The 27,909-nt window shown below is 37.6% G+C and overlaps 1 protein-coding gene across 2 annotated transcripts in view; it reads left to right on the top strand.

The window, feature by feature from the left end:
• Positions 1-24,084, top strand: part of adgrd1 (adhesion G protein-coupled receptor D1) — a 44,319-nt gene extending 20,235 nt beyond the window's left edge. For both annotated transcript variants that reach the window (XM_081349799.1, XM_081349798.1), the window contains 13 exons: positions 115-256; positions 13,096-13,169; positions 14,565-14,688; positions 17,227-17,330; positions 17,534-17,645; positions 18,491-18,644; positions 20,430-20,496; positions 20,612-20,678; positions 20,768-20,859; positions 20,943-21,069; positions 21,333-21,374; positions 21,811-21,903; positions 22,718-24,084. In XM_081349799.1, the coding sequence (XP_081205925.1) occupies positions 115-256; positions 13,096-13,169; positions 14,565-14,688; positions 17,227-17,330; positions 17,534-17,645; positions 18,491-18,644; positions 20,430-20,496; positions 20,612-20,678; positions 20,768-20,859; positions 20,943-21,069; positions 21,333-21,374; positions 21,811-21,903; positions 22,718-22,813 (1,294 nt within the window). In that variant the 3' untranslated portion in view covers positions 22,814-24,084. The remainder of the gene's footprint in view (positions 1-114; positions 257-13,095; positions 13,170-14,564; positions 14,689-17,226; positions 17,331-17,533; positions 17,646-18,490; positions 18,645-20,429; positions 20,497-20,611; positions 20,679-20,767; positions 20,860-20,942; positions 21,070-21,332; positions 21,375-21,810; positions 21,904-22,717) is intronic.
• Positions 24,085-27,909: the final 3,825 nt, after the last annotated feature.

Genomic DNA, 27,909 nt, shown 5'->3' on the forward strand with positions numbered 1-27,909 from the left:
AACACTGCACATGTTCACTTTGTACAATGTTGCATTAGCATAATTTGCATTGCTCATTCTGGAATGTTAACAGTAATTCAAGCATGGCCAATAACTGACTGTCCATCTCTGCAGGATAAATGAGGCGGTGGATTTTAGAGATTATAAGATCCAGATGGCCAGTCATCTTATTTCTCTGAAGGTGGAACCATCTCCTGTCCTGTCACTCAACCTGTCCAATGAGCCGCTCATCCGGATCGTCCTCACGCATCAGCTGGTAGGAGAACGTCAATCCAATCCATTTTGTTCATTTTTATGTTCATTCAGGAGTGTGGGTGCTTGTGAGCATTTGCTTTTTATCAAGTTTATTTTGCTTGACTAATGTGACAAGAAAAAATGATGTACAACGACAACTTTAAGATCAAGCAGAAAGTTCTACCAACCGTTTCATTTATTCTCATTCTAAACTAATGTGCTCACGTTCATCAACCAACATCTGGCTTTCTGCACATCAGGTTAGATTGAATGCAATTAACATAAATTAATATTTATGACCCAGACTGGGCTGGCAGATTCAGCACTGAGCCGCTGGTAGAAAGTAAAGTTCCTGATGAGAGAAGGATGCTTGTGACAGCCTATTCTTAACATTTGTGGTCTGTTTGATACATAGATTTCTACTGAGACTTTTGTCTAACCAGAATCATTCCTTTATGTTTCTTAAACGGTACAAAAATTATACTTGATATGTTGCAGGAAAACTTTCAAAGACCTTTTTTTTTTGCTGCTGTGTTTGTGGTTTTGTCTTTTGGTGAGCTGTTACACAAGAACCCCAGAGTTCAGACTTGTCAGGACTAACCATGGAAATCCATTTCGGTTTGCATCATCCTCTGCACTCTTTTTTTCAGTTCTGAAACAGCGAGAGTATTTTGCCAAAAGAAAAGTGGTTCCGAACGCTGGAACCATAAGCCTTGAGGTCTTTTGAGAAGGGAAAGATGATTTGGTTTAACAAGGAGCTTATTTGGCCTGTGTGCGCAGATGGTACGACTCAGTCGAGGATGCATCTGTCAGCCAAATTTCCATGGGAAACCCATCAAAAATGAATACAGATGGCATGTAGACAAGTTAACCAATACAGCATGTTTTGGGAGGATATTTGCTGTTAAAAAAAACGAAAAAAAAAAAACAGTGAGGAGTTCACCGTAGCATTGGATTTCACACACCACGTTACACACAATATCCATCAACTAACCCACATTTTACAGCTCACTGTGCTCTTTACCATTACATAAGATCTGCTAAACCTTTTCAATAAATAAATAAGCTCATATACAGTGCAATCACATCAAAGAAAAACATTTAAACCTATTTTACTGAGCGGTCGTTTCTTTTTTCATTGTTCTTTTTAAAGCTTTTTCAATGCTTTCCAAATCAAAACCATGCTGGCATGCATGTAACTATAGAGACAAACGTTTGTTTTGCTGGCTTTTTATGGTTTTGTGAGAGATGATTATTTCAGTGATGTTTGTTGATGGAAATGTGTGCGTCTTTGTACAAAGACCATTATGCTAATTGCTAAATGAAAGGAACCTGCTAAAGGAGTAAAGCCAGAAACACTACTCAAACACAGATGCAAATGTTTTTGCTGGGTCCAATCAAAATATATCCACAGCTTCCTTAAAACTGAGCAGTAATCGTTCAGAAATTACAATGACTAGTATGAATTCCCCACTACACAATTGACACCAGACATTTTAATTTCCTTAGGTCATAGTTTAAATGACTCTAATTAATCTTGGGACACTGGCTTCCTGTGTGTAGGACTGTCCAGAACAGAGGCAGTGTTTCATGAGTAATGTGTGAGCTGAATCACTAGATCAATATTCTGTCAGTGTCAGTGATGGATCACTGTGATAAGACTGTTTTTAAGATAATGGTTAGTTTTGTGTTTTTGGCCACTGGCTTTTTAGGTAGAATGATTTAAACAAATGTTGAATATTTGTGAAGAAATTATTTGCTGGATGATATCAGTGGTTCTCATGGTGCATTTCCCCTGTGATCAGAGCAAGACTTGTGTTGATTTGCAAAGATTCATATTTTCTAAATCTAGTCAACTATCCTTTATAATTAAATTAGGCTAATTTAGGATCATGTTCACGTTCAGGAGCATTTCTTTGCAAAATATATACTACCTTTCAAAAGTTTTGGAAAAACTTTTTTTAAGATGTCTCTTATACCTCACCAAGGCTGCATTTGTTTGAGCAAAATACAGGGCATTTATAATTACAATTTAAAATAACTGATTTCTATTTTATTATATTTTAAAATGTAATTTATTCCTGTGACGATAAAGCTGAATTTCCAGCATCATTACTCCAGTCTTCAGTGTCACATGATCCTTCAGAAATCACTCTAATATGCTGATCTGTTGCTCAAGAACATTTCTTATTATGAATCAATGTTGAAATAGTTGTGGTGCTTAACATTTTTGTGGAAACAGTGATACACATTTTTTTTTATAAATATTCTTTGATGAATAGAAAGAATTCCTTTTTTTGTAACTGTGTAAGTCTCTACTGTCACTTTTGATCACTTTAATTTATCCTTGTTGCATAAAATATTTTCTTTCTTTCCCCAAAGTCTTGAACGATAGTATGAACACTAAATACAGCCATTAAAGGAGAACTCCGGTCAATTTTAACATTGAGCTCATTTTTTTGTACATTTGGAGTGATGTCAATACAGAGAACAACGACAAAAATCGGTGTTGCCTACACCGAGTTATTCTATTTTTAAAATTTGCACCCTGTTGACTTCAATGGGGCAAGTAGATTGCCGAGTTCACGTGCGTGATCATAGGTAACTAAACCTATGCGCGTGAACTCGGCAATCGACTACTTTGGACTTCAACCGAAAACAGGATGTAAACACAGGTATTTGCGCTGGCTTAAATAACATCATTTTTATACATATCTTTCACATCTACTGCAGTCAGATTCACTCGTGTTCACTCAGAAGGAATCACTCACATTTTCTGTGCACTTGTAATGACACATCAAGGATGTTAAGAGGCTAAAAGCAGGTTTAGTACTTGCCCCATTGAAGTTAACGGTGCAAATTTTAAAAATAGAATAACTCGGTGTAGGCAACACCGATTTTTGTCGTTGTTCTCTGTATTGACAGCACTCCAAATGTACAAAAAAATGAGCTCAATGTTAAAATTGACCGGAGTTCTCCTTTAATGCTGTCAATATTTCAATAATTGTCTTTATTATTTAAGGTGGTGGATTTGAACAGGTGCTTTGATGGCTGTAGCAAAGGGTCAAATAACTCTTCTAATTGTTTAACAACCAACTTGTCAATTAGTTGTTGTTGTTTTTGTTCGTTTGTTGTTTTTAGCTTTAACATTTTGTTGCTGTGGTGATTTAAAGATGCTAGTTTCCACAAAAGAGTTTCTCAGTGTATTTTTCCACCCACTAAAGCACTGCATTGTTGGCTGACTAGTCAAACATCCTGTCCCATCCCTAAACTACACAGACAAGCAACCTAAGCGACAATTGAGCAATTATAAGCAGCAATCATCTAATTACCTCATCTTTTACTTCTCCTTTTCTTCCCTCTCTTCTCTTCACCTGTCCCATCTCTCACTTCTGGATCACATGGCACGAGGTGAACAAATGGAAAGAGTGATTTCATGAGGAATGCTGGCGATGCTCAGTGTCGAAATCACAAGGATTAAAAAAAGATTTCTGACAAGCTTTCGCTGCCTTTACAATCTAATAAAGTTTCAGCGGAGCGGACACAAAACAGAGACGCCACGCATACTGAGCATGAGCGCACGTCTGTTGCGCTGTGTGCAAGCTTGTACTTGCACTTGTATGTTTACGTTAATCAAAGACATTACTAGAGGCTGTTTATTCATCTTAATACGGTGCACCTCCGAATCCGATGTGTATATGAAGTAGCCTGGACTGGATTACTGTAATCATCCCATTGTGCTGTGTGTTTTTGTTTGCGTTCATGTGAATGTGGTTGTGTGTCCAGTAAAGATGTTTTTGGTGAATTACTGAACCACAAGCAGTTTTGGTCAAGGAGGTATTTCCGCTGTGGTTCAGATTTAATTACAGATTCACACAACCCTAATGGCATTACAACTTATAAAAAATCTCACCAAGTCTGACATGCATTTTGATGTATGACTGGGGACTTTTGTTGTCTACTTAGTACAGTTGGGGTTTTTAAAGTTACAATAATGAGTAGTGCTCACTGCCAGATGCTTTTATAACTCGCACACACCCAGTTCCTGTCTGAACTCACTCACTTTAAACGCCTGCTCACTCACTCTCTCGCTCACCCAAACACTCAGTAGGTCACTCGCTCACACACTAATTTATTCATTACTAACTAATCACTCTTCTCAACCTGTCATTAGCCACTGTCGGGGCAGTGTGATCCATGGCTATCAACAGGCCGGACGGGGCCAATAGCCTCGGACCTCGAGCCACAAGGTCAAAATCAAGCGGTGTTTCCACAGTCGGGCTAGAAGCCCCGCAGCGTTACCCTAAAACTCGCCTTTGCCATACCTCCCTGGAATAATAATGTCACACCACCAATTCACTAGAAAGGGGAAACTTTCTAATCAGACTGGGACACGCATGACACATACTTAATCATTCGCATCTTCACCCGTTTCTTTGCCCTCACAGGACTGCATAATTCTATTAGTGCTTTTAGTCCAGAAGTGTGCGCATTTAGAAAAATGCTGATAAATTCACACAAGGAATGATAACTTCCATTAGTTTTTCACTAAATTGTAAGATCTGATGAGGTTTGAGCAATCTCTCCCGTCTCACTATGTTGTTATCCTTTCAGCCAGAGCAACAGAGGAGCTCTCTAAAAGAAAGTTATGATGTCATTTTTGAGAAACGTATAAACAGAGGCTCAGGGAAGAGATATTAGACATTAACTCCTAGGTAGACATATTAACTCTTTCCCCACCAGCTTTTTTTTTTTTTAAGTTGCCAGCCAGCGGCACAATTTTTTTGTATCATTTTCACCAGAATTTTGAAAATATTTTTTGTTGCATGAATATCTGAACCTTAAATATATCAAAAGAAAGAACAGAGCCTCTGCTTTTACAACAAACACATACAAAAATCTACATTTTATTGTAGCTTAATTCATATTTTTATCAACACTTAAATATGGGAAAGTTTCATGAAAAAGGAACATTTTGACCAAAAAGCTGAGAAAATGCTTGTTTTTGGATCTAGAGATTCCATTTCAGAAGATGTGTGATTGCTCCCCCTACCATATAACAGTGAAAACATGGATTGCTGGAAAAACTTGTCAATGACAGGGAAGCGTTGTGTTATAAATGACGGAAAATCTTGTCAATGAGAGTTAATATGAAATATGAAACCAAATAAACACAATTATGATGTATTCGGCGGGCCAAAAACCCCTGGCCATTGGCCCTGAGGAAGCCCTGAACAGGCACAATCAAACCCCTGTAGTGACAATGGAAACGTGACTGGCCCTGGCATGGACTAGCACTCTCACTCACACATTCACTCGCTGACTGATTCATTCAACCAGTTTATTTACTCACTGACTGATTCATTCAACCACTCATTCACTCACTGACAGATTCATTCAATCACTTATTCACTCGCTGACTGGTTCATTCAGCCACACAGATGAGATGATTAGACCACACAGATTACTCACTGACTGATTCATTCAGTCACTCATTCACTCACTGACTGATTCATTAAGCCACTAATTCACTCGCTGACTGATTCATTCAGCCACTCATTCACTCACTGACTGATTCATTCAGCCACTAATTCACTCGCTGACTGATTCATTCAGCCACTCATTCACTCGCTGACTGATTCATTCGATCACTCATTCGCTCACTGACTGATTCATTCAGCCACTAATTCACTCGCTGACTGATTCATTCAGCCACTCATTCACTTGCTGACTGATTCATTCAGCCACTCATTCACTCGCTGACTGATTCATTCAGCCACTCATTCACTCGCTGACTGATTCATTCAGCCACTAATTCACTCGTTGACTGATTCATTCAGCCACTAATTCACTCGCTGACTGATTCATTCAGCCACTAATTCACTCGCTGACTGATTCATTCAGCCACTCATTCACTCGCTGACTGATTCATTCAGCCACTCATTCACTCGCTGACTGATTCATTCAGCCACTCATTCACTCACTGACTGATTCATTCAGCCACTAATTCACTCGCTGACTGATTCATTCAGCCACTCATTCACTCGCTGACTGATTAATTCAACCACTCAATCACTCGCTGACTGATTAATTCAACCACTCATTCACTTGCTGACTGATTCATTCAATCACTCATTCACTCACTGACTGATTCATTCGATCACTCATTCACTCACTGACTGATTCATTCAGCCACTAATTCACTCGCTGACTGATTCATTCAGCCACTCATTCACTTGCTGACTGATTCATTCAGCCACTCATTCACTCGCTGACTGATTCATTCAGCCACTCATTCACTCGCTGACTGATTCATTCAGCCACTAATTCACTCGTTGACTGATTCATTCAGCCACTAATTCACTCGCTGACTGATTCATTCAGCCACTAATTCACTCGCTGACTGATTCATTCAGCCACTCATTCACTCGCTGACTGATTAATTCAATCACTCATTCACTTGCTGACTGATTAATTCAATCCCTCACTCATTCACTCGCTGACTGATTCATTCAACCACTCATTTACTTGCTGACTGATTCATTCAATCACTCATTTACTTACTGACTGATTCATTCAATCACTCATTTACTTACTGACTGATTCATTCAATCACTCATTCACTCGCTAACTGATTCATTCAATCACTCATTCACTCGCTAACTGATTAATTCAGCCACTCATTCACTCGCTGCCTAAATCATTCAACCACTCATTCACTCACTTGACTGATTCACTCAATCACTCACTTGACTGACTCATTCACTCACTTGACTGATTCACCCAATCACCCATTCACTCACTTGACTGATTTATTCTGCCCCTCATTCGTTCACCTACTTATTCAATCATTGGCTCACTCAACCACTCATTGATTCATTCATTCACTCACTCACCTACATTGGCTCAATCACTCATTCTCCCTCTCTTCTTCTTCTCCTTCATTTCTCCAGTCTTTCACTGAATGTGTCTTTCAGTTGGTCTGACGTCCCCTCTGTCTTTATTTCCTCTCCCTCTCTCACGCTTTCTCAGATGAATTGTTATAATCTATAGCAGATGGTCTGGCTAAAGCGATCCTGTTGTAGCTAACGCCTGCGGATTGTGTGGCCTCCTCCTTTTCTCCCTCTCCATATCTTTCTCTTTCTTTCCCTCTGCCACTCTTTTGCTCTGAATGCCTGAAAACAGAACCTTTAAACTGTAAGTTCTGCCTTGCCTTGTTACTCTTACCATTATATTTTTAGACCACTCTCATATGATTTACAGTGAACAAATCCTCCAAGCTTGTGTTTTCATCAAAATTATGATAGAAATACCATTAAGCTCTTAAAATGTCCCCACATGATCACCTGAGCACGTTCCACTGCATATTTAGCCTTGACTGGATCCAGGTTTTAGCGTTCCACAGAGACTTCAACCATTTCCTAGCTTTTTCCAGAGATCCGGAGGACGTCCATCAACTGGCTGACCCCCTGAGCACCTCACTGGGTTTCTCCTCACCACGCACAGCTCCTATGCAGATGTTTTACCACCTCAGTCTACGTCAGCCGAGTCTTACCACATGGATGGACCAATATTTATAAAGATACGCGGATCCACATGTTTAACTTTCAAAATGTCCAACTCTCTCTCATGGTGTTTCTCAAGGTGCTTCTCATATTGTATGTTTTTGCCTTCGTTTTAAGTTTTATTTCGTTGCAAAATAGAGCGACCAATACAGTGTTTAGAATGTACTTTACTTTTGTATAGTGAACTATTGTATAAAATCAATGTCACATTTGCAATGTCAGCATTTTGTTTGCGTACCCCCTCTGTCACCTCATGTACCCCAGTTTGGGAACCACTGCGCTAAACGTTTATGCACAGTGTCACAGTTCGAGTGTTTCTCATTTCCCATTATCAAAAGTAGCCAAGGATAAAGCAATTACATGTATTGTTTCAAATTTAGCTATGTGGCTTGAGCCTTATTTGTGATATTGTGAGAATCAGATTGAAGTTTGTGGTTAGCACTTGCACTCCAACACTGTGATCCATGGTGCTTATTTGGGTAACACAGTCCAAATCTGGCTTGTCACATTTCCTACTCCTGTCTCATTTCCAAGTTTTCGATGGAACATGTCTTTGCGTTGTCATTGACTTTTTAAGTGCATTAATCTTTGTATTCTCCGTGTACAGAAACGACTGCTCTAAATTACAGCCCAGCCTGTCCATAAAGTATGTAATTACAGAGCCTGTGAATAGAACGGGAGAGACCGAAAACCTACATTTACTTTTCAACATTTATCTTCTGTGTTAAGCTTGGACTACGCGCACTGTGTTTTTAAATTTAGCCCAGCCAGGCTTTATTTAGATAGCAGTTCTTTAAATATCCCCCAGTGCAGTGCCATTAACAAGCATACCCCAGGAAACCAAAGGCAGCATGTTTCATATGGTGTGTAACTGGGTTTGGTCTCAATAAGAGAGAACGTGTGAGGAGATGTTTAGCAGACGATTCTGAGCATATGCTGTTGCGTATGTGTGTGAGAGAAAGAGTTCATCAAAGAGAGAGTTTCAGTTAATCAAAAAACGTTATATCCTGAATATTTACAAACTAGAATACAAACCTAAGATGTTTGAACTGCTTTTATGGTGCTTTTTGACGTTTTTGAGAGAACAGACAATTGCTCCTTTAACACTTGGGGAATTCTGTTGGCTTGTTTTTGTGTTGTGTAAATGAAATATAGGCTTTATTGTATTGCTAGCACTCAGTTTTTCCTTCAGTTAGTCAGTGGGTTAGTCATCAAGGCAGGCATCAGGGGTACTGTCCCAAAAGTATGGAAACAATACTCCCACTCTACCGTACTGACAGCCCTTCAGATGCACACTCTGACCTTTTGACTTTTTGAGTAAAAGTTATGAATTGTGAAGAGACATAGGCTGCGTTATCCACCTTATTTTTCATGTAGGCGCGGATGCAGCCATTTGTTATTTGAGAGTGTCTGATTTACGGTGTCATTCGCTTCCAATTATTTTAGCTGTACAAAACAGCTTGTTATGCTGCTTGATATTGCAAACTGGTATGCCATATTATTTTAATTTATTGTCTTAATTATAAACACGCTGGTTTGTAGAGTAAACAGTTTTACAGTTTATTGCACTTTGATATATGCTTCTCCTTATTTCCCTATAGTGGCTAATAAATCGGAAGTCTCGCACATTCACAAACAACACATTACTTCCGCTTTGAAAAATAAGGTGGATACATTAGGACAGATGAGAACCCCATACTTCTCATATTTAAAGTCAAAATGTTACCACAGTAGCAGATGTAGGAGTGAAGTAAAATTAATCCAATCCATAAATCAAGCTTATGTGAGTGCTTGAAAATGTCAGCAAAACTACTGAAATCAAAGAGCAATGAGAAAAAAAAAAATTCAATGTGCTGTTGTTTAAATTATGTTTAATATTATTCTATATACTAAAATATTTGTAAAAGTTTAAAAAATATATTAAAAGTTTATATTCTTAAGCAAGCGGTGATACTGATGGAGATCACTCACCCGGGTGTGAAGTGTGAGGAAGTTTGGCACCCACGTGGAGCTTTCAGGGGAACTTTGAAAAAGACCCAAATAGAGCAAAGCTGCAAGGTTGTTTTATATTAACCTCTGGCACGATCTGGTGGAAGAAGTTTCATATTTTGACAGAAGAGATGAGAGTCAGGCTGAATAAGAAACTTTTTTATTCAATTGTTGTGACTTTTGGTGATTTAGTAAAATTTTAACCACATTAAATCAAATCCGCAGGGCTCAACACAGCTTACATGCCTTATTATCCTTGGTCGTCATCCAGGACCGTCAATTTGATCCAGGATGTTGATCCATATTCTCGTTATTGTCATTCTCCACATTCTTCTGAACGACAATACAGAGGCTTGCATGTGCTTGGAATTACACACGTCGTCCAATCAGGAGAGAGACTGAAGCAGCAGTTGGCGGTGGTGACTGTGTAAACCATTCCATCAGCATGACAGGGATGTGTGTTTTCTGCTTAATTATGAACACATGCCACTCAGGCTCTCTGAAATAGACCTGATGTGTGATTACACAACCTGCTGTCATCTGATAGGCTGGTGAGAATGATGTCATAGCAGCTGCCAAATACCCCCCCCCCCCCCCCCCAACCCAAATCGAAGGTTACGTAACATCTAGCCAACGTTTAACCCCTATGATGATGTTTACCACTGCAATTTTTTTGTGGCTATAAAAGTTATAACTCAGGGACTCATTCCAAACCTATACAAGCTTGTGGCTCGTTTCTCATAAAAAGCCTCTTCTTAATCACCAACCTGTGTTTTTGTGTAATTTCATTCTCACTGTGTCTTTGGATACATTAGAAAGGGAGCTCCTCCAATACTGTGTGCTCTTTTGCAAGTCCTTTGTTGTTAATAAAGTGTTGGAGTGCTTTCACGCTTCTCTGGCAAGTGCCGAGCGCTGCAGGGCAGGGGGGAGCCGCAAACACCAAGCCAACCCCATCTGTGTTCATTTGACTGGAGAGAGAGAGAGACAGAGAGAGAGATTCTTACTGATGGAGCTGTAAAAATGACCTTATTTTAGTACTGAGATTTTGACCTAGAGAGAGAGTATGACAATAGAAACTGAAACGAATGAAAGTGAAAACTTTGTGAAACGCAGAGAACCACACCCATACCCCACACCTCTCTTGTCACTGTCAGTATGGTTCAGACTTTCTATCTAATCTAGTTTAGCTAGACTTTTGGATTGCAGCATTTTGGAATCTGACCCAAAACCACCCGCTTGAACTGGAAAAGGCAACCTGCTGGACACATTTTGTTTTTGCATGTAATTTAGGGACTAAATTACATGCAAATTTTGCATGTAAATCTGGTCCACAAATGGCTGTACAGAAGGAAAAAAAATAGTGGTAAATGTAAAAAAACCTTTGATGTTAATATAGCAATCTGTTGTCCTTTAAAATATACTGATAAACACCATAATAATACATCAACAAAATAAAAATATTCTATTTAAATACTTTAATTTTAAGTAAAATATAAAATCAAATTTTGATTGTGTCATGGAGGAGCTTCTGTGAGAATCCATTTACTGTTTTATTTCTCTACTGTAAATTAAAAGGTATTTAAGGCTTGTATTTTCACTTAACAAAAAGCCTAGAAAAATGAATACATAATTTTAACAATATTTTAATAAAAGTCGTATCTTTATAACTTACATTTCTCCAAATAACAGACAAATAAAAAATTGGTTGATTCATTAAATGATTAAGGCTGATAACATTTTAAAACATCTTAAAAAACATCATTTATGATCTGTTTCCCTTAACAAAAATATAGCGGAACGTGTGCAAATTTAATTAAATTTCAGTCACACACATTTCCCTCTTTGAAACTTACTGACATTCTTTACGGCATTTATTCCAGCCATTCAAGTAATGCAAAATTAGGGTACGTTTACATGACAACAATCTACTAGAAAGGAAAGGGTTTTTTTTGTTGTTGCATTTTTCACATAGAGACACCATTGTCAAAACGATCTCCGTTCTCATGGATCCGTTAACACTGCTAAAAACGTTGTATTATTCATGCCAGGCCAGTAGTTGGCGATGTCACTTTGTAAAGAAACACTACGCGCCTAAAGACTGAACATGTTGCATGACGTCACAGTTTTCAAAAACGTGCATTTTGAAACCTGTTTTTAGTTTTTAGTGTCACATAAACGGCCCCTTAAAAAAGAAAAAAGAAAAGAAGAAAGGAAGCACCTAGTTTGTGTCTCCCAACACCTATGCAATAACTCAGTCATACTGCTCTTTTCTTTTAGATGTTAATGATATGTTTTGTTGCCCTTCAGGCAACAGCACAACAAAAGCTGTGCCACTTTCATTTAAACCACCATTTTATTAGTTAAACCATATTTTATAAGCTAAAAGCCATGTTAAGGGAGATTTGAGAAATGCTATAAACTGTTTGTTCTGACCAAATAATTTGTTATGACTGTTAAGCGTCTTATCAGTAATGGAAAGCATCAGCTATCGTTTAACTTGTCACCCTGAGTGTTCCTCAACACTTACTTGCACTAATAATGATATATTTATTTCTATGTGATGTCAAACGCTGCCACAACTTTGAATTCTCTCAATTATTTCCTCTCTTAAATTATCACCACTTTGACTGGTTGATATACTAGAGCTAGTTTCCAGGTCATTTCCGAACATCCTTCATCCTCTATACCAGTACTTTTCCATTCCTGTCTGGAATTTGGGTCTGTTCTTTACTCCGTCCTGATTGCTTATAGTGTCCTTCATGCAGTCATGGATATTCTGTGAGACTGGCTATTGAGAAGAGATGCAAGCGTTCTTATTTCTGAATGTATTTATTTGAAAGCAATGTGCATGTATGTGTGCACGTTTTGAAATGTCGCCCATTGATATGTCTAGCGATATTGGCCTCTAATCTCTCAGTGTTGAGAGACTGTGGTTGTACGCTGATCACCACTGATGCTCCAACACTTGTCTCAAACTTCTTGTGTGATGGAGTGAACCTTTTGGACTGAATGACACTAAAGGTGCAGTAACATTTACCATTGCTCAGTGAAATTTTGTGTGCGAAATCTAGTTTTTCTATCAGGAATTTGCACGATCAGGAGTTTTACTGCGCTTACCAACAGAAAGCTGCTTGGTTTGAAAGTGACTTCTGTGTGAGCAGTGTTTCATACATCTCTACGCTACTGACAATGGACTTTTACATACAGTACATGCTAATGTAACCGCACCTTAAGAAGGACTCTACTGTGATAAAACATAACATCTGTGATGTTTCACTCTTAATTGTTCTGGTTTCCTGTCTTTCAGAATACAGAACAGCAGCTCCTGGCCTTAAACCAAAGCAATAAAGTGTTCCTGTACTGCGCTTTCCTGGACTACAGGTGGGTCTCACATCTTCAAGCGCTTCTTTATGCACACAAATGTTTCATATTTCACAATTATTAGTTTGTATTTTGCAAGAATGTAACCAAATATTCAATATTGGCCTTAAAGCCCTGGAAGAATAAATCCAGGGGAAATGTATACATTTATGGGGGGAAAAATATAGTGACAGACTTTTTTAGTGCTTGTATATTTTATAGTTCATAGTCATGTTTTTCCTATCCGGTATGGTGTTAATATACTAACTTACTTTAACTATTAAAATCTGCTGTGTACTTTAAAATATATACTGATTACCACCATAATAACCAATAACCAATTTCAATGAAATCTGAAATCAAATGTTATGGTGTCATGCATACGCTTCTGTGAATGTCCAATTACTGTTTTTTTACTGTAAATTATAAACTTTATTTTATTACTGACAAAAACTTAACAGCACTTTGATATAAAAGTCTTATTTTTATAATTTCGTTAGGTTTTACTCTAGCATTTTTACATACTTTTTCTGTTAAAAATATTAAGATCGCAATGTCGGACTCGTTTACATTTTTAGACCTTTTAAGGATGTCCCAACTTTCATCCTCAATTTCACTGTCCAGAGCTATTCATGCAGTCCTTACTGTATAATCTCTCTCACCCATCTATCTCTCTCTATCTGTCATTTTAATGTCTCATTTCACGTTTCCTGTTAAAGCTTGTCAGGAAGTGCTTTGATTTATCAATGTGTGTGTCTTGTATTTATATCCCACTGTTATCCTTTATCTATACAGGTTACATTTATGACATTTAGCACATCTGAATCTTTCATTCTTTCTTGCAATTCGTCATTCAAACCAGTCTTTTAGAAATCATGAGTCTGTTGTTGATAAAAGGCAATCTTATACTAAAATAGCTATACCTGAAAAATCACTTAAGGCCAAGTAACAAAGCCAATTTTAGGATCATGAAAATTGTGAAATTATTTAATCATTTAATTTGGAGTGAGACCCCTTTCTCCCTTTTCTTCTCTCTCTCATTCTTTCTCATGCTTGTTAAATCTTTCTCCCATGTGGATTTTTAAAAAAATGACTGCATCCATAATGGAGTGATGAAGCTGTAATATTTTCTCTAACTGAGATTAATGGGATCTTACGTTAGTTTTGATTTCGTTTAGATCAGATTTGATTAATAACTCTCTGGTAATTCCGTTAACGCTGGACCAGGGTGTGAATGCGTATGGTTTCAATATAAACAATGAATAACTCCAGCAACTGTTATGCTCAATTAAACCTGTGTGTGTGTGTGTGTGTGTGTGTGTGTGTGTGTGTGTGTGTGTGTGTGTGTGTGTGTGTGTGTGTGTGTGTGTGTGTGTGTGTGTGTGTGTGTGTGTGTGTGTGTGTGTGTGTGTTAAGCTTTAAGGAGGGTGTGTGGTCCAATGAAGGTTGTGTGAGAGCTGATGGAAACCTGTCCTTCTCCATTTGCTTGTGCAACCATCTGACAAACTTCGCCATCCTTATGCAAGTGGTTCCCTTGGAGGTGAGGCGCTCTCAATGTCACTCAATACTTTTGAATTTTCTCCATTCCATCTGGCTTAATCTCTCTGTTGAATGCAAAAACACATTCTGTATGTGCAGCCCCTTTTTAAATGAAAGCATCTTGGCTGTTATTTCAAATCTTCTAATGCTCTTTGGTCTTTATGCAAACAAGAGAACTGAATCCTGCTTTACAGATATAAGCAACAAGCAGACAGTACCAGAAATTTGAGGGCGCTCAGTCTGTGACATCTATATCTGACTACCTAAGTCTTATATAAGCTGCAGAAATATGCACATATACGTAGTACAAAACTGGCAGCGAAGCCTGAGGTTAGTGGAATTTCTCAAGATACCTTGATTGAGCATTTAGGTCATATCCCATCAGGGATCTTTGAAAACACCAAGGCACTGCGATGAATGCGATGCTGACTGTGTTTCTCGTCCGCAGCGAGCCAGCAGCATGCAGGGCTTGAGGTTTTGTTTGGCCGAGACTCTCTGTAAATCAGCAGCAGAACTTTAATAGAAAAGACAGTTTGGACACAGTTGAGACACTTCTCCAGGGGTGACGTGCAGGATTTTGTTTCTAGTTAATTTCGAAATCTCATCGTTGTGTGTGAAAGTGTCTCAGGGGAGGCCGCTTGTCAGAGGTTGTGTGGGTCCAGGACTGCGGGTCGAGTTTGGGCGGACAAATGGATTGTCATCTGTCAGAGAAAGCTTGTAAGCATCTGCCTTTGAAATACAGAACGACAGGCACAGCTTGATATTTTGGTAACCCTTGTCCTGTTGATTTATTTAAAGAGAACTAAAGAGCGAATTTAAGTCAGGCTAAAGATGCTGTCAGCAAGCTGTACTCACTAAGTAGGGACATGTTTGTGAAGATGAGAGACATATTGCTTCACACGTTTCGAGGTTCATTCTCCGATGGCGCGTGAGCCAAACCGAGGCACCCAGGTGCATCTTGGCTCTTCTGCGTCTATCATCTGCATGTGTTCGTTGAGAAAATCTGTCCTCGCTCAGTCATGTAATCATCTCCTCTGGAGCTTTGATGCTAATGCCCGCCTCTGCCGGGGCTTCAATTAGCGGCTCACCTCAGTACTTCAAGCCTAGAGGAAATCGTGCTTTCTCCACCGCTCTGCAGATCCTCGATATTCTGGGCCTGCGATAATCACAAGGCAGGAAGCAGAGTTAATGTACGATCGAACCCACGCACGGAAATAGAATTATGGGGGAAAACAACTGCCAATAGGCCCGATGTGCAGACGCACCAATTACTGGCACTGGGTCAGAGGAACCGTAACAATGCAAGTCTATATCCTGACGGATGTTCGTGAATAAATCTATTCGCTCTTTACCAACGGTTATAAGCGGCCGTATCATGAAAATCTGTTAGTTAAGGGTTTTTGCACTAAAAAACAGTTTTATAAGCATTTTAAACTCTCTATTTATATAAATTGTGATGGGCAAAATCAAGTTCTGTTTTGTAGTTTTTAAACATTTATGAACCTTCTGTTTCCAATCAGTTGCTTGAAAGTGCGTACCAAGACCAAGTCATGTGATGCCAGCAAACAATGCTCAGTAATGTCAGAGTTTCTAAATCAAAGTAGTTTGAAGCAGTTAATATGATGTCTTCAGTTGTGGAAGTATAGAATAAACCATTAGTTTTGAAAAATACAGTAAATTAGTTTAAATTTAAGTTTAGTCTTAGTTTTAGTCATTTTTGGGGGGTCGGTAATGTTTTTGAAAGAAGTCTCTTACTGTATGCTTGCCAACGCTGCATTTATTTGATCAAAAATACAGTATACAGTAACACAACAGTAATTATTGTGAGATATTATTACAATTTAAAGTAACTGGTTTCCTGTGTCACGTGGTCTTTCATAAATCAAATGCTGATTTGGTGCTTTTCTTATTAATACCAATGTTGAAAACAGCTGTGCTGCTGATAAATATTTTTGTGGAAATCATGATACATTTGTTTCGGGATTCTTTGAAGAATATACATTTCAGAAGAACAGCATTTATTTGAAATAGAAATATTTTGTTAAATAAGCATTAGAAATGTCTTTACTGTCACTTTTGGTCAATTTAATGCATCCTTGCTGAATAAAAGTATTAATTTTAAGAGAAATATTCCTGACCCAAAACTTTTGAACGGTAGTGTATTACAAGTTGTATACTTATATATGTATATTTGATAAAGCAAGACTGTTACTGTTCACATTTTTTCAACCGTTGGTCTACCTTGTCTGTAAATAGTTAGTGCTCTCTAAGAAAACCATTTTGTTCCAAGAAATTATTTGATTGATTTATGTCAGGCTCATGCTTGTTTGTTCGTCAATCCAAGTACAGCTGGTCATTGGTAACCTTTGACTTTACAATCAGTGGATTGTTGCTGTGGTATTCAGTGTCTCTTATATGCAGTAACATCTGGGGTTTTCAACTCATTTAACCCCCTTCGGTTCTGTGTTATACACTTTCAGATTTCCAGCCAAATTCATCAATCTCATTGTCAATGCTGTCACATTTGTTTCCACCACAGCTCTCAAAGGCCCACCAGGTGGCGCTCTCCGCTATTAGTTACATTGGCTGCTCTATCTCTATTTTCTGCCTGGCAATTACACTGGTGACCTTTGCTGTGTTGTCGTAAGTAACCCATATTGTTTTTTGAACATGCATGATTATAATCTTCTATTTAAATATATTTTTTTCTAAAGTATCTACTACATGTTAAAACTTTTTAGATTTTTTATGGATGATAACTTGTAATTTCATTGCATTCAACACTAAAAGCCTTTAGTGTTCCTCCACCATCACTATTTAAAATTCATAACTTTTTCTGCACACAGGTCTGTTAGCACCATCCGTAACCAGCGTTACCATATTCATGCCAACTTGGCATTTGCCATTTTAGTCGCTCAGGTCCTCCTGCTCATCAGTTTCCGCTTCAGTCCCGGCACGGTGAGTCCGTCTAGCATACTCATCTTAAAGCACTGCTTCTCAGCCTTTTTTGACTTGAAGATCCCCATTATATTCTGTATTTCTGCTGTAATTATGACAAAGTTGCTTGTTTTCTGACAGTTATAAGATACAGATACTGGTAGTATTGATATATTAGATCAATTAACCATATGGGATTCCAGAAGATTCAAGAACAGTGTGTTCTTTAAGTAAGGAATAATTTACGACGGGCCGTTGAATTATTAGAAAAATAATACAATCCCGAGGTGGTAATGCGGGATTATTTGAATAATATATCGATTAAATACTAAATTCATCTTGCACCACACCCTTTGAAGTTAGCAGTATGCCACAGTTCGGCACTACATTAGCAAGACAATAACTAAAACAAAATTGGGTGTTTGCAAAGAACAATAATTTTCCACATGTTAAAGATGCTAATGAAATGTTCAAATGACATCAACATCTTATTTACAAGATGTGATTATGTTTGTTGTCTATGGTGATTATCGTATCATTATCAGAATCATGTCGTCATTACAGAAAGTAATCCAATAAGGTGGAAAGAGCCGATGACTGCTGCACTAATCTCCTAACATGCCTCTGGCATTACGGACAGATTCATATGATACTCAGTTAATTTGATTGTGCTTCCTCTCTCTGAGGACTTGGCTGAACACCCGCTTAGCTCAATGATGCTGTCGCCCACGTGTTTATTTAAACAGCATCTATTACATTAGCTTTGCTTTACAAATTAGATCAGTTTTCTGTGCAGTGTATTTTGTCTAGACACTTGTCTTGATCCTAAAGGCCACAGTGAATGATACTGTCCTCTGCCATCCCAGCTCCCATGTAAGGTCATGGCCGTGTTGCTGCATTTCTTCTTCCTCTGTGCGTTCGCCTGGATGCTGGTGGAAGGCCTGCATCTCTACAGCATGGTGATCAAGGTGTTCAGCTCGGAGGGCAGCAAACACTTTTATTACTATGCCATCGGATGGGGTGAGTACAACGATCACAAAAAAAAAATCACCTCTTAAAAGTGCTGAAAATGCCTCTACAACACATTTGAATTGATCCTGTTTAAACACTCTTCTCAATCATTTGATAATCGTTTGATGAATAACTACTGTCATAACTAGAATCTATATTTTAAGGGAAATTCCATTTACCACCTGCTTTCTGTGGACGCAGAAGCGTAGTTGTAATCACACCAGGCAGGTGCAGCTGAGTTTTATGAATTAGAAGCATCTGTAATGAGCAGAATTTACATATAAACGAGGCATTTGAGCTGAAAAGACACTTGGCCTCATTCACTAACCGTGCATACTCATAACTTTTTCATGAACAAATCATGATTCATCACTATCATTTGATAACATTTAACATATACAAAGAAATTTAGAAACTGGAGCCACACATAAAATCACATACTCTGGTTAAGATTAATTAAGATAAATGATATTTCATCATATACAGTAAAAAAGTTATAGTATGAGTTGCAAGTTTCGAAATGCACATAAGCGTACAGTATCTACAACTGGGTAATGGGAGGTCTGTAGTCTGTGTTATCCAGCCTGTTTGAGCTGGTTTTGAGAACGGCAAACTTGGTATTTTTTTAAGGAACTAGCTGCGCATGCTTAACATAAACAGTCTCTGGTTAAAAGCCATACTGATTTTAGCATATAAATAAATTGTATTATGGGTTATTTGTGAATAAGGCACCATATTTTAACTAAAAATGCCACAGATACAGTGGTGCTGCTTAATGAATTAATCTCTGTGTACACACATTAATATAAACTACACACTTCATTACACAGACATGCTTGATCTAACTTACAGAAAGAAAAACAGCAGATCTATTTCATTTGCCTTAAACGACCCGTTTCAGTGTAATACACAAACCCAAATGTCAAATGAGGTTGTCCCACGGCAGGCATTAGCGCTGAGAGAGATCAGCCTCCTCCCTCAGCCATGACTGATTTGGCAGTGTTGTTAAAAAAAGAGATTAAAAGAAGACATTTGTGTGTTACAGTCCGTCTTAGCTGCCAGTAGATAAAGGGACATTAAATCTTAGCCGAGTCTTCAGTGGGTCATCCCTTATGATGCCGTCACTGTTATTTATCAAGCTATTCTCAAATGTGCTGATGTGCTAATAGACAACATGTGTTTTATCTTATTTTCTCAGTCGCTCTTTTGAGAACAGTTTATAATATTATTATTTTTTTTACATAAAATGACATTGCCAGAGCTACAAGGGGCCTTGAAGTAAATCAAAGTTGGCACCATGATAACTGAAGGTGTTTTTCATTATTACATATGAAAAAGTGTTGAATAAATAGGCATGTTTATTTGTATCCCTGGTGATACATGTGATTGGCTCAATGTGGATGAAGAAAACAGGCTTTGTTAGACTTAAGTCATTACTTTAGACTGAAGTCTACTCCCTTTCTAAAAGCCTTTGGCACAGCTACACTGCTCTTTATTTATGGTGGCACGAAACAACCGGCCACAGTCCAACAGTTCTTATTTTAGTTCCTACGACATAATCTGAAAACCTCTATGCTGAGTTTTACAACAAGGTATTTTTAGCTCCAGTAACGTTTCAGGTTTTTTTTTCCCCAAACATTTGTCTTTTCGCACGTCATTCATATATAACAAAAACATATTCACCATATGAGAGAGTGGAATTTGGCAACACTATTAAGAAGCTATATACTCTTTATATATATATATATACATTTTCTGAAATGTCCCTCTAAAACTGTTCATGCTTTTACTCAGGATGCCCTCTGGTCATTTGTGTGGTGTCTATGACCTTGTCACTCAACAGCTATGGAGAGGTTGGCAAGTAAGTTACCATAATAACACTGTGGGTCATGACATGATCAACAGATGTCCAGTTTGAAGAGAAAAGATTACTTGTTTGATATAATTTGACCATTCTGTTTCATCTTTCTCCATAGTTGCTGGCTGTCTCTGAATAACGGGGCGATTTGGGCTTTTGTAGCCCCTGCTCTGTTTGTTATAATGGTAAGCAGCTGTTAATGAGGTTTGTTAAATGCACTATGGTAGGTGAGCATGAAAGGAACATTTGTAATGTTGTAATCTCTGCCATCCAGGTGAACATTGGCATTTTGGTAGCTGTGACCCGAATCATATCCAGAATCAGCGCTGAGAACTATAAGGTTCACGGAGATTCCAACTCTGTGAAGTGAGTTTATCTGCTATCATGAATGTAATATCGGCTATCTTGCATTTGCTTTTTTCATACAATATGTGTGTGTGTCTTTCTAGGCTGACGACCAAAGCAGTGGCGGTACTCTTGCCCATCCTGGGCATATCATGGATCTTCGGGGTTCTGGCAGTGAACGACCACTCCCTGCTTTTCCAGTACATGTTTGCAGTGTTTAACTCACTACAGGTCAGAAATCACTACTGTGTAACACAACAGCGCTGCACTAAAGACCACAGGTCTTACTCAAACTGATTGACTTTCACTTCGATAAAAGCCTCCAAAGTCAACAGCGTGTTCGCCAAACAATGTCAGCTTTTAAAAATTATGAGACATAACAATGTTTGAAATGACTTTGGACCTGGACTGACTTGTAAGAACTTTTGCAGATGTGAATTGGAGCGCTTTCACAATATTTAGTGTTATCTGTTGTTTTCCTTTTTTCCTCAAAGGGGTTCTTCATATTCCTGTTTCACTGTCTGTTAAACTCTGAGGTAAGAACGTGTTTGTGCAGCTGTGTTTGACGTCTGTGCGTCAGGGGAAAATGTCTGACGTTCCGCAGCGAACTGGTGTAAACAATGGAGTTGAAGTGTGATCGCCATCTAGTGGTGATGATTTGATACTCCATTATGTAAGGGCCAATTCGCACTGCATCGACACACACAGCGACCACCGTGGACAATCACCAGATTACAGTACGTCGGTTCTACGACCCGACAAGTGGCGATTTAGCAGGTTCAATCGGAGAAAACAAGCTCCAACAGATGCCAACACTGATCCGACAAAACCCTTGCCGTCTGTCGGCGCAGTGTGAATTGGTCTTTATTTAGAGACACTTTTAAACTCAATCACAATACCTTTTTGATATATGAACCAAGTGTCAAGCATGGAGTTTGTTAACAGATTTCATGTCTTATTACTGCTCTACAGGTCAGGGCTGCTTTCAAACACAAAACCAAAGTGTGGACTTTAACCAGCAGCTCAATCCGCAACATCAACGTCAAACCTTTCAACTCAGACATAGTGAGTAATTCCAGTTCTTGTCATTTTTACATTTGTATTGTTCATAACCAGTGAAAAATAAGAAAGTACACTTTAACATGCTTTACATACAGTAAAGAGCACTTATTACGGAAATAATATACTTTAAAAGAATATACTCAAGTGTGCACTTCATTAAATGTTTTCACCATGTTTACAATTAAATGAAAATTAATTATAGTTTAAATATATTAAATGCAGTTAGTTGAACTTAACAGTGCTTTTTCGCCCACTTCAGTCCTATGTTCATGTGTATTTTTGTAATTTTATAATTACTTTTATTGTCTTTAAAATATGGTTAAAGTGTACTGCTCAATGTAAAGACAAGCGTTTATGGTGTATATGTATGGTATATACTATGAAGTTGCAATTCAGACCATTAAAAAAATTAACTTTAAATGTAATATTGAATAAAACTACAGTTAAAATTATAATTAAGTACTTTGCATGTGCTTTAGATTGTTAGCCAACACATCAAAATAAGCGTACTTCTTTAAAGCACAAAGTACATTTAAAATGTACTTACCTTTAAAATGTAAAACCTTTAATTTGACATTATTACAAAGTGCACTTTTTAAATAAAAAGTGTTAATACAACCATGAAAGTGTACTCTCTTTAAGCACACTTAAGTGGACTTTTATTTTGTTAATATTATATTATCTGCAAATACGTTCTGAAAAAAATATATACTTTTAAGATTTGAAGTACAGTACATTACAGGTGCGCATTCAGTACAATTAAGCGCTGTTCTTCCTGACAACGGTATTAGAAAAAAAAACTTTTTTTCTTTTGCAGATGAACGGCAACAAGGGAGGTGTGACTCCCACAAAGATGAACACGTGGGACAAAAGCACCAACTCCGCCAACCGCATAGATTTGTCAGCAGTATAATGGCTTCTGATGAGGACGACAGCGTAGCAATTCCTGTAGAAGATGCGCCGATCTGTATCGCATTTAAAAACGGACTGCAGTGGTGAAACGGCTACAAACACTTGCAGCTAATTGTAGAATAGTTAACTCACACAACACAAAGTTCTCTGATGTCATTTGCTCCTGCTGATGATCTCTCTATTACAAACATTGAATGAAGACACAAGGCCCGTTGTTGGGATGAAGGAGCGTATGACTTTTTCATCATTTGCTAATAATGTGGCCTGCTGAGGGCTCTGTATTCGTGAAAATATACTAACTCTCACAGACAGGAGACTCTCCTGCTTGCTCTGCTTGTTTGGATAACACACTAGATCTGTGCTACACTTGGACCACTGTCTGGCCGTCCTTCAAAGAGAGGAATCATGCACAGGTCTGGAGTGTCTCAACTTTAGCAAGAAAGATTCTTTGCAACAGTCCTAAGTGAAGTACGTAGCAGCTTCTATTAATTCCTGTCAATCTGGCACTAAAGTTCCTGCTATTGCTTTGACAGTTTTTCAAAAATGCTTAAACTATGGCTCCATTTCTCAAAACTCTACACACAAGATACAAATCGTCACACATATCTTGCAAAAGCAAACACTTCATTCAAAACTTTATTAACTCTTCTAAAAATGCTATTTTTTTGTAGTAACTACACACAAACATAAAAGGATTAGCCACATATACACCAAACTACACACAGATGTGAAAAATGTAAAACACTACTTGTGCCTTTTGCTTGTTCAGAGTGCAGAGGAGTGCACATAGCACTCGCATGTACATATGGAGAAATACACTGTATATACAGTATGTATGCACAACTGATTCATTTTACACAGTTATGGAACTGAATCAATACTATGGAAGCTTGTTTCCGCCACAAAAAAAAAAAAAAAAAAGATAATTGCGACTTTTTATCTCACAATTGCGAGTTTACATCTCGCAATTCTGACTTTATTTCTCAGAATTGCGAGATATAAAGTCAGAATTGCGTGAAATAAAGTAGCAATTGCGTGTTTTAAAGTCAGAATTGCGAGATATAAAGTCACAATTGCGTGTTATAAAGTCAGAATTCTGACTTTTTTTCTCGCAATTGCGACTTTACTGTATATCACGCAATTCTGACTTTATATCTCAGGATTCTGACTTTATATCACGCAATTGGGAGATATAAAGTCAGAATTGCATGATATAAAGTCGCAATTGCGTGTTATAAAGTCAGAATTGTGAGATATAAACTATTCTAAGGTAAAAAAAAAAAAAGTCCGTCTTTTTTTCCCCCTTAGAATTGGACTTTATATCTCACAATTCTGAGAAAAGATGTCAGAATTGCGAGATATAAACTCGCAATTATGTGTTATAAAGTCAGAATTGCGTGATATAAAGTCAGAATTCTGAGATATAAAGTCAAAATTGCGTGATATAAAGTCGCAATTGCGAGAAAAAAAGTCAGAACGTTATAAGACGCAATTGCGACTTTATATCTCGCAATTCTGACTTTATATCTCAGAATTTTGACTTTATATCTCAGAATTCTGACTTTATTTCATGCAATTCTGACTTTATATCTCGCAATTCTGAGAAATAAAGTCAGAATTGCGAGATGTAAACCTGCAATTGTGAGATAAAAAGTTAGCCTGACTTCGTCATACTCATATTCTAGTCAGAATGTGAGTCTGATACCGCTCCATAGAGATTTGATTATGGGGCGTCTCAACCGAACTAGGAAAAAAAAAACCTCTGCACTCAATTGGATAGACCTACAACCAATCAGAGCAACGGAGTAAATGACGCATGTCCTTCATTCATATTTTCAACCAACAAAATGTCGCGGGCGCGGCTCTCTCTTCCTCTTTTAAAATGAATGCGCTGTCGATATCTTCTATAACAGACGCGATGGCGGAATCTACACATGATGTTTCATAAACAAAGTTCGGGAGGAGCACGTACAAATAATCAATCCAATATCAACTTGTCATCAAACAATACCATGTCTAACGTTACCGAGGAAGCATATTCACTCTGTCAACTTACCTAACACTCCTTGACAGTTTTTCAGCATCCCTCGGACGGTCCCTCCACCACCCCGAATCCTCACTCTTGGCTTGTTCTCTCACAACCAGGAACACGGGGGGAGTATGGCTACCGAGCCCACAGCCCTCTCCTCGGACAGCACGTCATATACGCATTTATTCTATCTTACTTATTTGTGTGAACTCGTGACATCTCATATAGCCTACGCATTTATTCTATCTGACTTATTTGTAAATGTGAACTCGTGAAATCTCAATTCTCCAGCTGCAGTCGTCTTTGTTGTAAACTAATTCAAATCAAGCGCTCTTTGGTGACGTGGGTGATTACGTAACCGCAGACCATCTGTCCATCATCGATTAAAGCCCGCCCTGGCAATTTGATTGGCTCGGCCTTCTAGGAGCCGAGCATAATTACTCCTCAATGGATCGAGTCCAGACCGAACTTCCCGACCAAAAAAATGTTGTGGGCGGGGTTCGGGCTGGCACCCAGACTAATAAAAAGTCGCAATTATCTTTTAAAATGTTTTATTCAGTGGCGGAAACAAGCTTCCATACAATACTTAAGTGACTTAAGCTGAATAATGACACTATTGGCTGGTTAGAACTGATTTACAGCAGATTTTGAATTTGTTACTATTGTGAAGCTGCAGTGAAACAATCTAGCTATATTGTATTCAGTATATATATATCCATTTATATAAGCCAAGTCAGAAAGTCAACTTTATTCAGTAAATGAATATGGCATTTAAATGGCAGTGTTTTCTAAATGAAACAAAAGTTTTAGTTTTGAATGATGTGTGTAATGTACAGAACTGTGTTTAGAGTTTTGCAAATTGTATGTTTTACAATAGCAAACTGAGTTTAAAGCACGTAATTGCTTGTAGTTTTGCTGACTTGGTCTGAAGATTCGGTACACGAGTGAATGGTTTCACTGAGTGGGCCTCAAGTACCACTTTTAGTGTCTAAGCAATTAAAAAAAAAAAAAACCTGTAATTAGACCTGAAAGAGAAATACAATACTGGCGAAAATCTCTGGAGTTTTTCCTGGTTTTCTCATTTTTATCTAGTATTGTAAATGGCACTTTTTTTAACCAAAAAGGGTTTGAATGGAGACTTAAAAATGTGGCTTTTTTTTTTCAACAGGAGGTCAGTGAAAAGTAATAAATCACAAAATGTTGTTGGTCAACCTCAGGAGATCAATCTAAATATTATAAGAGCAAACATATTTATATTTGTACGTGAAGTTTGCAGTTTTTGCAACCCTGATACCAAAACTAGCAATGATCACCAACATTAAATGACAATATTTATATATCTTGGGGGGGATCAATGAAGAAAATGGACTGTTCTTCATGTCCTCTGTGTTTTAATTTTAAGGAATGTTACTTTTTTTATAATAGGGAAAGGTCATGTGATAACAGGGTTGTATGTAAACTATGGGATACAGATAAATATAATGTTTTGGTGATTAACATTAATGCTTAAATTTAGTTAATAAATACTAATTATTAATGCAAATTAATATCAAAACTCATACATTCAGTTGTTTACTCAAATGAATTGAACATTGTTATATGATTTAAATAGTTTGATACTGTTGAGAAGGTCAAAACCTCTGAGGTGGGACTGGCTAATTTCATGTTAGATAATAGTTTATTTAATAAAAACTTATGCTTTAAAACAGTAACTGAACACCTAATAGTACCGTTTTTGGAAAGAGCCACATAGTTCTGTCATTTCATGATATTTACCAGTATGCATCAGTTCAGGTGGACGCTTTTGTGATGTAAATAACACAGAACTCATGTTAAATGCCCTAAAGCCAGTGTGTGACACACACACACACACACAGCCATACAGTGTCTGTATTTGTTTCATTGGTACCAAGACAGGTCAGTGTATTTTTAACATGTGACCATATATCTTTTAAATTATTTGTCGTCGGCATGTTCCAACAAGACTTTGATACTGCTTGAAAGATGATCTTATTCAGTATCATAACTGTTATTTTTCTCAACGTTATAGCTTAATCAGCTATTGTTTGTAGTTTATGAGTGGATGTCTGAGTATTCATGATCTTGGTACATTAAGGTACTTTATTTCAGCTAGACAGTTTCTCCCAACTGAACATTTAAACACCAAGTGCACTTCTTATCTGATTGTTATTTAATATTTGAAAATAATTGTGTTTATGCAGTGTCTCTCAATTAGGGGACATTCACTATTTTTGTATCTATAACACATTTATGTAATGTTTTTCTCATATGAAAATGCTGGAACCATAGAGTGAAAGTACACCCTATATGACTCGACTTTTACACCTTCACATTACACATGCTTCTGAAGTATTAAATAGCACCGGTATGATCTAAGCACACACACACACACACACTCACCATATCAGTGTTTAACAGAGGAAGTGCCAACAAATTCCATAAAAAAAAAAAAAAAAAAGTTTTTCTTAAATGTTTATAATGTGAGAAATCTTTCTGTGAAGTTTTTATTCAATTTATTCTGTTTCCTTGATTTATTCTGTTCTAATGCAAATGGATTTTCACTGTTTTCTTTTGAAAAATAAAGAGTATGCCAAATAAAACTTTTATTTAAGTCTAACAACTGTAGCCGACTGTGATATGACAGAAGTGAGTTGTACATATTTTAAGTCCTATATTCCTACATATCTCTTTTATAAGAGCGTCTTTAGGTTCTGACTATAAATCGCTATAAGTCTAGACATAATCTATAGACTTTTTCTGCATTTTCTCTGATTCATTTTCAGGGGTAAATCTGCGGAATGGATCTAATATAACCAAACTATTTAACAAACCTGCAGTTCTAATCCTGCAGAAATCTCTGGGAACAGATTCAGTGTACAATGCTGACTGCTTATTCACTATGAGGACGGTGATGTGTGATAGATATTCATGAGCTTATTACTTTTGTTTTCTGTTTCTTTTATATGGTTCAGAGTCCTTCATTAGGGTTTACTGTGGAGAAGGATTATCTGTGAACAGTAACATGCATTGAAACCTTACACCCACGT

This window comes from Scardinius erythrophthalmus, assembly GCF_964197995.2.
Source record: "Scardinius erythrophthalmus genome assembly, chromosome: 20".
NCBI classification, from domain to species: domain Eukaryota; kingdom Metazoa; phylum Chordata; class Actinopteri; order Cypriniformes; family Leuciscidae; genus Scardinius; species Scardinius erythrophthalmus.